General features: G+C 39.7%; 1 protein-coding gene across 3 annotated transcripts; it reads right to left on the bottom strand.

The window, feature by feature from the left end:
• Positions 1–348: 348 nt before the first annotated feature.
• LOC137189145 (homeobox protein MSX-2-like) lies at positions 349–17,172 on the bottom strand. 3 transcript variants are annotated; one of them, XM_067598839.1, is made up of 6 exons: positions 16,735–17,170; positions 15,687–15,775; positions 14,034–14,149; positions 3,428–3,528; positions 2,184–2,776; positions 349–1,441 (listed from the first exon to the last, which is right to left on the bottom strand). In XM_067598839.1, exons 5-6 carry the CDS (start codon positions 2,482–2,484, stop codon positions 996–998), a joined length of 747 nt encoding a protein of 248 aa, XP_067454940.1. In that variant the 5' UTR covers positions 2,485–2,776; positions 3,428–3,528; positions 14,034–14,149; positions 15,687–15,775; positions 16,735–17,170; the 3' UTR covers positions 349–995. The 3 variants fall into 3 exon arrangements, with proteins under 3 accessions (XP_067454940.1, XP_067454941.1, XP_067454943.1); XM_067598840.1 differs by having other exon boundaries at positions 3,428–3,520; XM_067598842.1 differs by having other exon boundaries at positions 2,184–3,528; positions 16,735–17,172.
• Between the last annotated feature and the right edge of the window lie 11 nt (positions 17,173–17,183).

The following is a 17,183-nucleotide window of genomic DNA, read 5'->3' as shown; positions in this document are numbered from 1 at the left end:
CTAAGCATGTCTGTCATCCATAGAGGCTTCCTGGCACCGCCGGCATGGCAATTTCTACCTGCTCTGAGCTTTTGAGGAAAAAACATGGCCCACAGAAAGGGACGGGTAGCCTACTAGAGGGAGCCGCTTGCTGAATATGGAGTACACAAGAGGAGGCGGTTGGAGGTCAGAAGCAGATGGGCCACCAAACTCAGCTGGAGCGCTGAAATACCACCGAGTGTTGCAACACTCATTAAAGGCTGTGTATTACTGGATGACACCTGTACGTGAGCAGGGCTACAGTTAGCTTGCCATGAGGAGATCAACCATTCTGTATGAATACCACAAACAAGCAAAGAGAACAAAATAGAGGGTTACTTAAAGCTTTAATTTAATGACAAAATGTATATATGCATCATGAAATATATGAATCTAAGGGCTATCATAAATAAATATGTGTCATTTGGGAATAATTTGGCTTTTAACCAAGCATGCATTTCACCTGGATAAAATGTAATTTTCCAATTGTAGTAGTAATTGTAGTTACTGGTCTCAGAGAAGTATAATATAAAATATCCCTGAATATTCAAGGTTAACAAGTAAAAAATTATATTACAGGTGCTGGAATCATCCAGGAAATACAAGAAGAGTAGAAAATACTAATAAAAAGACAATACACAATAAATGCAATCTGGTATTCAGGACAACAATCAGATAAACGTGGCCCGATCAATATTCCATTCTTTATCAGTGACCCTCTGCTGAATCAGCATTGGCAAACAGCAAAGAAGGATCTTTGAGATGCTGTATCCTTGTCCATCCATGCAAAAAGTAAATGGACATTTTTATAACTTCTCCTTGTAACTCAAGACCAGTGAAGATCATGAAGCTTGAGCACCACTTCACGCTCTTCATCAAGTCTCTCATAAAGTGCACGTCTTCATGATATAGTCTTGTCCATCCTTTTTATACACATCCATGTCCCCACAGTTCTGTCTGTGTAATGCTGCTTCCTCTCAGGAGAGGTTGAACACGCTGTAGCCAACTGGAGAGGTGTACATGGCCAGTTGCGCAGCGCGGAGAATGGGGCTGCGGCTGTATGAGCCCAGTCCATAGAGCGCTGCTGATCCAGCCTGCAGGTTAACACCGAAGGGGAAACCTAAGGATGAGAAGCCAGGGTGAAATAGAGCTTTGGGCCCCACGCCAGCTGCTATTTTGAGTTTTTCCACCTCAGCCTCCTGAAGCCTCTTGGCTTTAGCTCGTCGGTTTTGGAACCAGATCTTGACCTGGGTCTCTGACAGCGATAGGGAGGAGGAGAAATCGGCCCGCTCGGCGATGGACAGGTACTGCTTCTGTCGAAACTTCCTCTCCAGGGCCAGGAGCTGCGTGGTGGTGAAGGGAGTGCGGGGCTTGCGGTTGGTTTTGTGCTTCCTTAAGGAGCAGACTGCTGGACTGAGCTGCCCTAGAAGACATACGAAAAGTATAATATACTGTTTCACTGGTTTAAGATCCAAATAACTCAATTAAGGCTTAAACAATTAAATTAGATTAGATAGAAAATTAATCATAATACATTTGCCATCTTTATACCTTTTAGGACTGTTGGTCAGACAAATCAAGTTATTTGTTATTAAGTTATTAAGACGTCATCTTGGGCTCTGGGGACAGTGACATTTATTAGATTAAATGATAAATATTACACAGATTACTCAATAATAAAGAGAATCTAATTTAAAACAATAGCCCTAATCTAAATTCTCTAATTCAATAGCATAATTTAACTGACAAAAAACACAAAAAAGGAAATATATATATATATATATATATATATATATATATACACACACACACACACACACACACACACACACATATATACATATATGTATACACACACATCTAAATAAATATTAGAGTACTTAAATATTTTACAAAATAGTCCTGTTATTATATTTCTTTACACCACTTGAGATGACAGGGGCTGATATTGATTTATAGGCCTATTGTATATTTATTATAATTATTCCAATCTCTTCCATCCTTCCATTCCAGACATTTCTCATGTCTAAAAACATGTAACTTAAAACTGAATTGATTGGGCAATTTAAATCAGTCAAATACTGAAAATATTATATATACCATTATTTAACAGTAATTCCGTATTGATAAATATTTGACATATGACATTATCCCTGATCACTTACTGGGTGGGGTGGAGAGTTTAATGGGACTGGATATCCAAGACGCACAGTCTCCTTGTTCCGATGGCTCTGTTTTGATAGACACTAACTGTTGGGAAATCTCATCCGGCCTCTGCACCTGATCATCATTCAAAGACTTATTTCCGTTTTGTCTGTCGGTCGCAGCCAGCGGCCTCGTGTCCGACATGAGCGCCTCTACGCTGAAGGGCAGGCAGGACACCTGAGCCGTACGCCTCTTCAGCCGCGGTGCTTGCACATCCTCGTCTGTTGAACATTCATCTCTCCAGTCTCCAGGGGAAAACATGCTTCGCTTTGGGGGTAGAGATCGATATCTAATTCCAGTCCAGAAAACTCATAACTTTTTTGTCATTAAGTGCAAACACCCAGCGTCCAACACGGAGAGAACTTCAGAGTAACAAGTAGTCACAAAGTTGTCAACTTTGTGGCTGGTAAAACTTTGGGAGGTACTCGGACTTCCAGCCAATGATCCCGGGCTCGGAGGAAGACGATTGGACGGTGTAGTTGGATCGGATCTCTGTAAGTGCCACACCCCCGATTCCACAGCCGCACATCAGCCTCATTTACAGTTAATTACGCTGGGAAAAAGGTTGTTTGTTGAAAATAACTCGCACGTTTTCATCATAATTACTGACAGCAATAGACCATTTTTTATTCACTCTGCAAACTGAGCAAACCTTTGTTTGACAGTGAGAGCAAAGAAAAACAGTCCTGCTTGATGAGCTGATTTAATGCACAGGAAATTTAGATGAGACTAAGGCTTGGAAAGAGCCTTTGTGGGAGAGAAAAAAAAGAACTTTTACATGTTAATCAATACCCTGTTTACTAAACTCTACTCTATCTTGCAATTAGCCGGGTGGATTGGCCTGAGTGTCTCAGAGCATCAGCAGCACAGGATGAAAAGCATCCAGTGTCACATCTGAAGAGCAGTATTTCCACTTAACAAAAGCTGACAGAGCTCCTAATTCAAGCCCTAACATGCACGACCTGACACACCAATTGTGGGAGTAATCACAATGGTAATCAATAAGAATCATAGTGCTTTTAAATTTCAGACATCACTGTGCAGTAACCACACACTTGAATGTGAGAGTCAGTGGGGAGATGGATTATGGTTTTGGGCAGGCTTTAAAATGACTGTCATTACATTGTTATAACACCTTGTAATTAGGTCTGTGGAATCCGGTTCTTTTAAGCAGGATTTAACAGTAATGATGGAAAATTGCTACCTTCCTGAGGTGTGTGGCGCCCGCTGCGATTAGTCCCAGTCTCTGCTCTGTCGGTGGAGACAGAGGCGTCTCGTGCCTGTTTGAAGCTCATACCTGTAGGGCTTGAGAGTATTAGGAAACATCATGAGAAGTACAACAGCAGTTCTAGTCTTCCTAAACACTGCCTCTAACCACTCGCTGATGGGACAAGGCCATGAACTTATCTTGAAAACTAGCCAAAAAGTGCATGGATGCTAGAAACTCACATGCTGGGCTCTATAGTCTGTTCCCAGTTTTCTCTTAAACTCTCACATCTCTCTCCGTGTCTGTGTGTGTCTCTCATATACAGATGTCCACACGTACAAAGGCCACCTGTGAAGTGACTGTAGTATGCTGGCCAGAGCTCTGTGATCAGCCCTCAGAGAGACTGTGTGCTCTCTGTAATCAGCAGGATTACAGCGGCATCAGGGGCTCGACTCCCCAGCGCCTCAATATCATTATGCTGCATTCACACCAAATCCGGCACTGTAACGTAGGGGGCTACGATGGTGGGGGCGTGTTGTTTGAGGTACCGGTAAGACAATGAAATACGATCCAGGAAGTCGAGTTGGAGTTACAGAATAATGCATTCGAGGATTTATCAGAAGCCAAAACACAGCGCAGCGGTTTGTAAAACTCACAGACATGATTTTGCAAGTCTTGAAAGTTTTCACGGCGGAAACCGTCTTGTTTTTCACGAGGTAAACAGCCGAATACGTTGACGTTACAAAGTAATCCACCAGGAATGTCCGCTTGCGTGTATGTGATTGGCCACCGCAGTGTGACGTCGGGTTGCGTTTCGGCAAAAATTGATTCCAGTTCAATTTATTGCCAGACGGCCTATGCGGTTCCCAGTCCTGCAGCATATACATAGTGCCCCCTATCAAATGAATGGTAAGACTGCTGTTTTTCACGCATTGCCGGATTTGGTGTGAATGCAGCCATCTCTGTATGAAGCAAAGTGCTCACACAGCATGAGCTCACTCTGTGTTAAACACATGCAAATCAATTAAGAGGCCCCTCTGTCATTTCAGTGTGCTCCCTACAGATAGGTTTATGGACTGCATGGACATGTGCGTGTGTGTGCGTGTGTGCAAAAACGAAGACTCTAGGGGAACAAAACTTACTGGAAACATTTACCCGCAGGCTAATAACAACTAGACTTCTCTATCAAAGAATCCAATTAGTCAAAAATCCAATTGAATGCAAACCTCATTTGGGAACATTTAGGAATTGTTTTGCATGGCCTATGGCAGTAATTTTTGTTGGCAGGTAAGATTTGTCCATCTTTCACCTGAATGTGCGCCTGAATCCCTGCTCAATGTACGGTGTGCGCTTGCAATGACCTAAGTTACCACGATACGAAATGCAACAATTGGTAGAAATCACAGGCAGTCTGTTGATTTGGCCATTTCATGTGGAAAATTTGTGATAATTTAGCAAAATTACAAGCTCTGGCAAATATTGCGTAGATTTCTTGAATTTGTGTTAATTAGGCTATTGCGATTGCAAAATCACTATTTCCTGGAGGGACTGAAAATGTGTAAGTATTGTTCTTTTAATTCGGCTTTTAGGACCATATCATTATGTTTAAGATGTGAAAACTTAATTACTAACTTTATGAAAACGTTTAATATTAGCAAAAATGTATGACTTCTTATTCCAAAATAGAACATATTGTTGCATTTTATCATTCAATACTGGGACAAGAAAAATACTACAGAAAACTAAAAATATGAAAACTAAAAATAACATTCTCATGAGGTTAGTGGTTATGCTTCTGTGAAGATACACGTAAACGTCTACTGTATGTAGACCACAGAGAGCATGAGTAAGCAGCAGAAGCTAACAAAGCATCCGACGTGCACCCATCCCAAATCTCAACATTTCTGTGATCTTGTGCGTCAAACACGGTACTTGTTTGATCCAACTTCCTTTAAAGATGCGTGCTAAAACAGACACATTAATGTTACACACAAAAACCATCTCTGAACAACATTCGTGCAAATTTACTTGCGTGCAGGTGGACAAGTATGGATCAAGCCATAAGCAGTGGCTGAGGGAGGCTGAAGCAGTAAAAGTATTTTAAATAGTAATACTAGCAGTAGTAGATGAAGTGGTAACAGCTGTTGTAGTACTAGTTGTACCTCTAGAGGTTTGAAGCAGCAGTAGTTGTAGTGTTTGACAGTCTTATTAGAGGGTATCATCCATAGAATAGCATTGACATGTTTGAGCATAATTAGCTCATGTAGCTTGTCTAGTACATATATGCAGATAACCAGAAGTAGCCTGATTTTAAAATAATTCTATCCAGTAGTGCATAACCCCCCCAATAATCTGCCACCAGTGTAATCTGTCTCTGTATTCTTTCCTCCAGTAACCAGGCCCAATTAGCTCGCTGCTGTCCACTGGTTTCAGCGCTGGGAGAGTTCCTGCGGGGTCTCCCTCCCATTGTGGATGAAGACACAGAGGAAGTTAGTTACTGACAGTGCTGGTGCAACCTGATCATCCAAGCAAAGGTTACAGAGTCAGAGTCTCCAAATGGGGCAGAGCCGCGACGGACCAAAGAGCTAAAATCCTCAGCTCACATTGATTGCCCCAAACACCAATTAGCACTGCTCTCTCTTCCGCCTCGCTTCACCTGCGTTAGTTCTGCTGGCAGCATTGTGGGGTAGGCACACATATATCTGTGCACACTCGGCTCAATGTCTACAGTTTGCGTCTGTATAATCATTGTCAAAATCCATAGAAGAGCAGCTTTACAAACACCCAAAACATTTTGGTCTAAATCAGGGAGGAAGTTTGCTTTAGTCACTTTATCTATTCCCCATGATCTTCAAAGGACACAGAAAATCAAAAAATAAAAGCCATGTGCTGATTATTCCTGATATGATATATATTCCTGATTATAAAATCTTGGTCTCAGGAGCTTAGAATCCAGCCATATATTCTTACACACAACTTTAGAAAGTGAGGTTTGGGTCCAACCTACCCATGGCGTTGTTTCCATGATACGCAGCATCATGTTCAAAGCTGAATTAAACACTAACTACAGCTGCACACAACAACCCACAGATTTCTTTTTTTTTCACTGTGGCCATCTTGAGCCAATCAAGACTGAATCAATATTTCATCTGGAGACAGTCAAAATAAACTACCCGGAAAAAAAAAAGAAAGGCACAACCGCAGACAACTTCAAGATAACTGATGTTTAATGTTGTTATAAGTATAGGGTAGGGTGGATTACAGCTAAAAGTAAAATGAGCTCTTAAGATGTTTATCCCAAATCTAAGGAAAGTATTTATTTGGGGAGCATTTTGGCCTGCAAGCCTTCAGATTAGTCCTGTGTTATAAAGCTGACACCCACCACTCCCATAACTGTTTATTTACTGAAACACAGTGGTTAAGAGCGTACTTTCTTAAACTACAGTCCTGTTATACATATAATGTATTCTGTACTCTACTTTGCCTGAACACATCTCAAGCATCATAACAGTCAAAAGAGAGTCTCACAGAGAAAAGGATCATCTCCCCTCGTTCCCAATGAGGATCATTTTAATAATCAATGTCACAGTTTCTATATCAAGGGTTCATGTTGGGAACTGATTAGATTTTGGCATAAAAATGGAAATGAGAACCGATTAAGAGGTTGGAACTATCAATTTAAATGAGGGCTTGAAAATATGAACATTCATAACAAACAAACAAGTACCCTAGTTATGCTCTATTGTTTGAGTTTCAAAGCAATTCTGTGCAAGACAGCTATGTCATGCAAATATAATCAATGCAGTTGACAACTTGCAAGGACAAGAGGCAAACCAAATTTTAATCTGAGTGGGTAATTATCTCCTGGGACGCTGGAGGTGGTTTCTAATTATTGCTTCTTTGGGCTATTCAGTCAGTGCGTTCATTACCTCATGGTTAGTTGATGGATCTTTCAGCAGCTACATTGTGTGTCCACACACTGTTGTGTGTAGCAAGTAAGTTCATAATATAAAACCTGAAGCAAATTAAACAAATCCCCTGACTGATGAAAGCATTGCAGCGACAGTAAATCCCCATTTCACCACAACAAATTACAGTTTTGCAAATGTGCAACGTGCATGTGATACAGCATCTCTGAGTCCGGAACTGCGTCAAACTTTTAAACTTTGCCCCACATTTGCTACATAGAGCACCCTCAGAACACATTAACAATGTGTATGCTTTGTGCTTATTTAGCCTCGGCACTGCATATTATAAGCTACAGGGAATTAACAGCAATTTCATGTCACAGAACTCATTATCATGCAAGGAATGCAGGTGTTGAAACATGTGAATAGAAAGTAAAGAACATGAGGTAAACCATATCCTTAGTTTGGTTTCTTCTGATTCTGTCTTTCAGCCCTTGTACACACAAACACCATCTGCAGAGAGTGAGAGTGGCGCCTTCCGCCTGGCTGTGACAGCTCCTTCAGGCAGGGTGATTACACTGTAGTGTAGCTACAACCAGGTGATCCACAGGTAAAACACTACTTTTCATTTGTCATGGCCTCTGGAGATGAATTCACAAGTGACTATGAGTATATAGGTAACCTTCTTCTGTGGTTATAAAATGTTAAATGTGTCTCTGTATTAAGAGAAAAACTTTAAACTGTTCATTTTTGCAGCAAAGAGAAACTGACAGATTAACAAGACAAAGAATATTGGACTAGAGGAAGTCAGAGTTCATCCAGAGGGAAACATGTACCAAATTTCATGGGAAGGCATCCAACAGTGGCTGGGGTATTTCACAAAAAACTAATAGCGACAACATGGATCACCAGAGTCATTAGGATTCATCCTCTGAGAACCATCAATGTCAAAAAATAAAAATAAATGTACAACATTTTGTTCCAAACCATCAAGTAAATGTTGAGACATTTTACTAAATAAATGAATACACTGACCTGCTAGTGGCACTAGATGAGAGCACCAAGTCATCAGGACTCATTCTTTGTGAACAGAGGATATCAGTACAAAATTTCATGGCAATTTTCATGTCAAAAACTGTCTTTTTTTTATTTTGACTAAACTCAAGTTACTGATACATTCATAGGAGATAAATGTTTTTTTCAGGTCTGGAGAACAGCTTAGTTGGTTAATGTGTCTTCTATTTCCCTACAGATGCTACCAGCCACCATGCCGTGCTAAAAGACACATTAGACTTAACACTCCACAGCAGTGTGCTCTTGGCTTGAAAAGGGTTGCTGCCTATTGACTTAATTAAGGCTGATGAAACTGCAAATTTCAACACCCTGAACTCCATCTGGCAGTGAAAATAATTAAATGCTTTTAAGGAGTTGGCATCAATATGAAACACATGAGGCACCATAATCACACTGTGGTTCAGGAGGTGTCATGGTGATAATTCTTCGTATTTCTTTTGTTCTTACAGGAATGCAAAGAAAGGGAAGAGTGCTAATATGCTGTCAAACTTACCTTATGAGGCAGCTGGATTTGCGAGATCACGCAAGAATCCGTTTTGTCAGGCTTCAAGTTATGCCCTTGTGTTCGAACCACCAGTGGTTCAGACCAATCAGTGTCACGAATCCAGCTGCCTAGCAAGGTAAGACGGTGATAGATGGTTCATCCAATCACCTGCAAAGTATTTTTTTGAAAGTGCCTGCCTTTTTCCAAACAGTTTCTGAGGACGAATTTTCAGATAGTTCTGTGTAACAAATCATCTGGAGCGTCAGGTTACTGTCAAACCACATACTCAAAAATTATGTGCACTTGAATGGAGGTGGACAAGCTAAACAAAGGTGAGACTTACAGACGTCGCCAAAATATTGGTACCTTCCCATCTTTTTAAAAAAAAACAAAACTACATTTTCTCTGTATTAAGATGAAACTGACAGAATATATGGTATCCATCATTCTTTATTTCACATTGAATATAACTAAAACTTTGCTTTTGATTTACAACTTAACATATTTAATACAATAAAACAACTGAAAATGGCATGGCCAAAAACATTGGTACCCTTAATATTTTGTAGCACAACGTTTTCTATAACTCTGAATAAGGTTTCTACACTTCTACACTGGTAGTTCAGCCCACTCTTCTTGAGCAAACTGCTCCAGTTCTCTCAGGTTTGATGGCTGCTGTCTCCCAACTGCAAGTTTCAGCTCTTTCAACATCAATCAGATCAGGACTCATAGCAGGCCACTTTAGAACCGTCCAACGTTTTCTTCTCATCCACTCTTGGGTGCTTTTGGATGTAGGTTTGGGGTCATTATCCTGCTGGAAAACCCATGACCTGCGAATAAGACACAGCTTTCTGACACTGGACTGTATGTTTCGCTCCAAAATGCCTTGATAGACTTCTGATTTCATTGTGCCCCATACAGATTAAAGACACCCAGTGCCTGAGGCAGCAAAGCAACCCTAAACCATCACTGAGCCTCCTCCATGTTTCATGGTAAGCATGGTGTTCTTTCCCTTGAAGGCTTCATTTTTTCTTCTGTAAACACAGGGTTGGTGTGATTTACCAAAAAGCTCTAATTTTGTTTCATCTGTCCACAGCACATTCTCCAAGAAGAACTGTGGCTTGTCAACATGTATTTTGGCAAAGTCCAGTCCGGCTTTTTTGTGTCTCCCTCTTAGAAGTGGGGTCTTCCTGGGTCTTCTACCATGGAGCCCATTTTCATTCAGACAGCAACGGATGGTGCGACTTGAAACTATTATATCTTGAACTTGAACATCAGCTTGGATCTGTATTGAAGTTTTTCTTGGTTCTTTCTCGACCATTCAAGCAATCCCTCTGTTCAATCTCAGGCCAATTTTCCTCTTGCAACTACATCCAGAGATGTTGGCTACAGTTTCATGGGCCTTAAACTTCTTAATAATATTGGCAACAGTTGTCACAGGAACAGCTCTTTGGAAATGGTCTTGTAACCTTTACGTTGACCATGCTCGGCTATTACCTTTTTTCTGATGTCTTCAAACCACTCTCTTGTTTTCCTTCTGTTTCCCATGTTCAATGTGATGCACACAGACAACAGCAGAGTGAGTAATTTTCTCCTTTTAAACTGGCTGCATGAGTGATTATAAGATTGAAAACACCTGTGATACTAATTAAAACACAATAGTCTGCTGAAAGTATCACTACAAATCAACTATTTCTTACCACTTCTAAAGGGTATCAAACCAAAACATAGACATGCATTGATAATGAAATATCTTATAATTTCGACACTGTTTAGGGCGAATGGTGCATTATTTTAATCAAATGCAAAGGTACCAATAATTTCGGCCACATCTGTGTGTTTTATTGGGAATATTTTCAAATGTTTCGGTTTTGTAGGAGGAGAGGCTTCAAAGATTAGGATTTAGTGGTTGTTTTGGAAAATGCACATCTTGTTGATGTCTTCCCTGCCTCTGATAACAGGCAGGGCTGCCGGGCACAGCCACTTCTCTAAACTTTGTCTGATGCAGACAGAGCTGTCTGTCAGATGGAGCATGTCACTGTGTCGGCCTGAATGGAATATTAGTATACCAGCAGAGTGCAGAAATGTAATTCACAGCATACTATATGACAGGTCCATATGCACATACACTAATGCAATCAAAGATAGTGTCAGTGTGTGATGTATTTTGTTCTTTGATCAAAGTTGGCTTGAGATTACAGTTATTAGAGATGGAAGAAAAACAGCCTAAATGCAGGTGGAGACTCTAGATCTTCTGTTCATGTTGTAGACAGTTGAACTTATCAGTTTCTATGGCGATGTCAATAGTCACAAGTGAAAAAGTTCAACCAAAATGAGACAGCACTTTTTGATTTGATAAAGTCACTGAGGAAAAAGGTGATCAAGTATAGCATGTGCTCACATGCTCTAAGACGACAAGTGGCTGGCGCTCGATTTTAAAATGAGTTTGTCCGGCCAGAGTCTGCGGCATAACGACACAGTTCTCAGATCTGCTGACATTACCAGACAGTTTCTCACACTTAGCTATTTCAGTCAGGATGTGGTTCAGTAGGTGTTATAATGAGACATTAGTCACCTTTAGAAACAGCAGCACCACCGTGCTGCGATCTTTATCTAGGGGGACAACATTCACACAAACCCAACACCCACTTCAACCCAAGAGAGTTGGTTGGAGTCCAAACAGAGGCTTTCCCTTTTAGAGCTGCAACAACACAAGACAACTTTATGTAAAACATGAATTCACAGCTGGGCCCAAACAATACTTAATACAAACATTTTTATTACTTTACATTAAACCAAAGTTCTTATTGCTTTACGTTACATTTTACGGCTCAGTGGCTTTTATTGGCCTCCTCTCCAGCATATCACCAGTTTTACTGAAGACATTATAATCTGAATAGGTCCTGCACAACCAGCTTGTTACAAAACTGCACAACATCCCAGGGCCTCTGTCCATGTAAACAATGCAGCAAACCGCTGGTCAACAGGCTTGACAGTGTGGTCAAGAGGTACATCTGCTACAGTCTGCCAGTCTCCTTGCAGACCACAGCTCTGATTAAAAGGCTTGTTTAACTGCTAATCACCACACCAAAAGCCATTTATCCTCAATGCTGTAAAAACACTGTCAATAAACCGCCTGTTTACTGGCTCAAAACCACCAGCTCTATTTGCAGCAGAACTCAAACTATCAAGTTGGCAAGTCGTTTCTGAAACAGAGTTGAAGCATCTTCAATTTTCTGTGTTCACACATGCTGAATCTAACATGGTATTATTAAATTACCAAGTACATCCAGGCTGCTTGAAGCTGTTTTACATAAAGGGAACAGATAATGCCCAAATCGTGTTGTTCAAACACGCTGTGCAGTTTTTACTATAGGAACATTTAGAAAGTTATTTGTTTGAGAGTATACCTTGTCAGCAAACTTTTTTAAATGAAAGGCTGCAGGTGCAGGTGAAACATGTCTGATTGTAGGTACTCTACGGTGAGGTGGTTTACACATAATGAGAAAAAAAAAAAAAATCACACTAGTGACCTCAGGTATGCCAGGACAACACATCGCTGACCTTAATGCAGTACAAGTGCCAGTCATCTCTCTGTTTAGTCTTAAAAACATTCAAAAGCTACAGCAACTGTTATTTTGATAAGTTTGTTGAAAATACTCACAGCAGCAGTAAAAATGGGTCCTACTCTATCCAACTTCATTAAAGACTACACGTGCTTTATATTACAGCACATACTGTACTTGCAATCACTACACTTCTCTGAACTTTAGTGAGAACTCAGATAAGGCAGCCATGTTGTGTTCAGGGCAGAAAAGGGTAAAACAACTGGCCTCTAAACACAGAGGCAATGAGGCTCATCAATCAAAACACTAAGAAACAGAACAATTTAAAGTAAATTGTCCATGCTTTAACAGCAATTATTTTACAGTTAGAATAATCATAGCCATATGCTGCTCTCAAGTTGATTTACTAATATAAATAAAAGGAATAAACATAAAACCTCCGGTGACAAATTTATCACTGAAACCTTTGGTGAACAAGTTCAGGTCACTAACAAATCTAATATTTTTCAACAAACCTCTTTTTTATCAATGAAAAATGCTATAACTGATTGAACAATGTCAATGCAGTGAGCTGTTTTATACTATGCTATAAAAATGTCATATTATTTACTTTTGTAATTCAAAATCCGACCAAATAACAGCTTCTGCTTGTCAGTTTTCAAAATCACCAGCACTGTTTCCTTTTAAAACCTAAACAGTAACTGCAGTCGACATGTAGTATTTTGCATTCACGCAAACTGGCAAATTCAGTTAGTGTTAAAGAACAAGGAAATTTCCCTCTAAGAAGCACAATACAAGCCACTATTTGAAGTCTAATAAGGACAAGTTACTAAAAAACATAAGTGCAACATTTATACAATACTGAAGATCAAAATGTTAAATTATTAGATTGGCTTTATTAAATTTCTAAGAGATTTGACTTTACTGAACCATCATAGATGGTTCAGTAAAGCGCTGGTGTGTGATCAGGAACTGAAATTTGCCATAGCGGACATTCATTTTAGAGGGGGTGGCGACCTCTGGTGGACAATTAAGAACATTTTCTCTAAGAAATGGTCATTCCTGCAACATGCTGCACTATGGGTGCTGCACAATTTCACTTTAGCTGTTTGTTGTGTTATTATACAATTCAGATGTACATAATATTTTGTCCACCAATTGTAATTTATGGGGACAAAATATTGTAGCATGAGCTGCAGGCTCACTGTGTTGGACTGCATTAAGCTCTACTATTTAACATTGTATAGCAGCTGAAAAGCTTGATTTGACTATATCATGTAAGTATAAACCGTGGTTCATTTGCATGAAAATGTTAAGCAAAGATTTGAATATGGACCCTTCTAATGAAATAACAGTGTCCAATGAACACTGTAACAAATACATGCTTTTAAGCAGATTACTAAATGGTCTGACATTGAATTACCAGTTAGGACACATAAAAATGAACCACAATTGTGCCATGTTGTAAAACTGGGCTCAACAATCCATGCTTAAAGAATTAAATGTATTCATTAATTAGAACATTGATGTGGAAAAAACACTGATAATGTGTTTCAGATACAGAAAGAGACCTGCTTCATCAGTCAGTGCAGCCTGAGTTGACCTGGTTGAGGGAGGCCAGTCTCTGTCTGATGTACTGGTTCTCCTCCAGCATCTTGGAGATGGTCCTAAGAACAGCAAGCCTGGCCTGTCCAGGACAGGAAACACATTCCCAGGAAAAGAAAGAAGCAGTATTAAGAGCTTTGTGGTCTGGTTCATGGGTACAGACGGTACAGTGCATGTGTGTCAGTATGATGGATGAGGAGAAGGTGATTCAACAAACATTTTGACTTGTCATACTAGGAAAAGCACAGGTGTTACTAATTACATCAATGATGGTGAGCCAACATGCACAATACCAGCAATCGTTAACTTGATTATTTACACCTGTGTTTTTCCACGACATGTTAAAATATCTTCTGTTAAAAACATCTATGTTTGCCAAACTTTTCACTGGATTTAACAGAACACACACTCACTTTGTACTGGAGAGTATTCAAGTAACAGTTTTTATGTCAAAGTTAATGGAATTAGTAATTATGATGTTATCAAAACAAATATTTTTAAATAAATATATATCTAAATAAGTATATATCACATACATACTATATATATATATATATAAAAAAACATGTTCAGGTCATTCATGAGTGGGCTCTAGATAGTTTTTGAATTTAGTGGTTAAACTTGAATTGATCGTTCATATATAACTTGTGGCATGCACAGTAAATGCAATATACAGTACAGCTGAAGATATAATGTGAGCGCCTCTAATAATTGGCCTTTTTCGCAGTAGGAGAAGTAAATAATAACATTAATGATGGCTGGATTCCTTTCAGTTTCAGGTTCCTGGAATTGTGCGTGGTGGCTTCACTGCCATGGCTGGTAGACTTGAATAGAATAGAGACATTGTTAATGTTATTAGTTAACACCAGTGTCTTTTTATCATTATGACACGTCAAAATATCTGCTGTGAAAAAGGCCTATGTCTCTGGCTGTTACAGTGATGACACAACTTGCACTGGAATTTAGACGGCCCAGTAAGAACTGTAATTGTTATTTTTAATTCTGAAATTGTCTTTTATAGCCTTTATGCCTCAGGGGACCTTTTAATTCCAGGCAACACAACTTCACCTTGTAGTTCTAACCTCTGTCACAAAGGCCTCTACATTACGCAGTTTGTGTGAACCTACAAACCACAAACACCTCATTTAGATAAACAAAACCTTTTAATTATAGAAGGATGAAATACCAATATTAGTCAGCTTGTTTACCCTGTCAGTTTGTTCCACCATGTGTGCTGTCCACTGTAGGTGTCATATTACTCATATCTGACTTCATGAGCGTAAGACACAGCCCACCCTTTCTGCTTTTCATCATCTAGATGCACGCATTATCTCCACTGACAAAGCGAAAGCTAAAGCAGAAACTAGCCATCTTAAAACCAAGGGCATATAATATGCATACAGTGCTGACTTATTGATTTTTGACGCACATGGCATTTTGCAATTGACATGTTGCCAGGTTTCATTTTTTGTTTGTCACAAAATTGAACCCAAAATGATGTTGAATTCAACTGAATTAAATTATAAAATGTTTGAGTGCATCTTTCCCCTGTTCAATGTCTTCTCCCATGACTCTTTGTCACTAATCAATACATACTGTAAACTTTGCATAGGGCCTACCTTTTTCTTCTCAGTTGTTGCTATGCTGTTGGGTCTTTGGGAGAAAAAGAGAACATCTCCACCAACAGAATCAGAATCAGTTCCAGCACCTGACAACACAAATACTGCATGTGAATATGAGGCTTCTCCTGCTAGCTAAACCTGTTTAGTACCAACAATGTATTTGTTCAATGTTCTTCGGAAAAAAGCAAGATCATGTTGATTTTGTTGTCTCGCTGGCTACATTCTTTATCATGATAGTTTAAACCATGGTCACCCATTGTAAAGACTTTGACCTTTGGAAATCCATCTGAAAAGATTGTTGTGATAATAAATTAGCAGATCTGCATCTGTGTGAAGGACACAATAACAATTTAAGGCAATCCAGTGCAACACCACCACAAACAACAGCTCAGAAAATTACCATTCATTTGAAAAAAATATCTCTAATACAATCTAAATAACACCTGAATATTTCAGGTTTCACCAAAGTAGTTTGGGATACAGTATTGGGTTTCCTTAGATCAGTTACTTTCAGCCTTTCCGGCTTGTGACCCCAAACACGAGGAATATTTACTTCTGACCTCATGAGTTATGAGCCGTTTAACCAAAGAGTAATTTTTCCTTTCCATTGTTTCGTCTGAGGGATTGTTTGAGGCCAACGGAGCTGAAAATACAGTCTTTCAAGACAAAACAAAAAGCAAAACTTTGATGGAAAAAAGGAACATGGTTCTGTTCATTTTTACAAAAACAATGCACATTTATCAACATTACTGTAAATGTTCTAACTTAGTGTTGTGCCAAAAGGTTCATTTTCAACAGTTGTCTCCTGGCCATTGAAATAACTGATTCTTTAAGGGTTTTTTTAATCTCTTTATCATCTTGTTACCCCTAAGCTTTTACTGCACTGTTGATGTTTTTTCTTATTGTGTAGCTACACTCAAGATTAACTAGCGCTCATTTGTCTGTTTGTCTACATTTAAAAATGTCTGCTACCTAGCAACAGCTAACCTAACTAACAGTTAGGTATGTTAGCTAACTGATAAGCTAATATTAAGGCCAACATTACACTGTGTTTCTTCTTCTCGACTGACGGTTGTCTTGGATTCATTTACAGTAGGTTCTGACATCCATCTTCTCGGCGTCTTGTCCCCATTTTTCACTTTCTTGGTGTGGCTGCTGAGACCGGGTAACTTGACTTTTAAAACGGACCGAGCTTTCTCACATCTGGCCCGTTTGTTCCCGCGCTTGGCCCTCTGAGCCTGAGCTCCATTACAAGTGGAAAGGTCGGTCTGCTCCATTTGTGGTTCACCTCTTTGACTGGAGTCGAGCTGTGAGCCAAACCGGGGCACATACACAGTCTTAGCCGACATAATTCCCCCTTCCAGACTCTACAAACATGAACTTTTTTGGAGGAAGACGCCAACTGCCTTTTCCCTTGGTCCAACTCTGTCTGCAGGCTTTAGTGGTTGTGGTGTTGTCAGCCAGCAGGTGGCAGTAAAACACACAGTGTGGATA

Source organism: Thunnus thynnus, chromosome 9 (genome assembly GCF_963924715.1).
Source record: "Thunnus thynnus chromosome 9, fThuThy2.1, whole genome shotgun sequence".
Lineage (NCBI taxonomy): Eukaryota > Metazoa > Chordata > Actinopteri > Scombriformes > Scombridae > Thunnus > Thunnus thynnus.
This window is presented reverse-complemented; position numbering and strand designations above follow the sequence as displayed.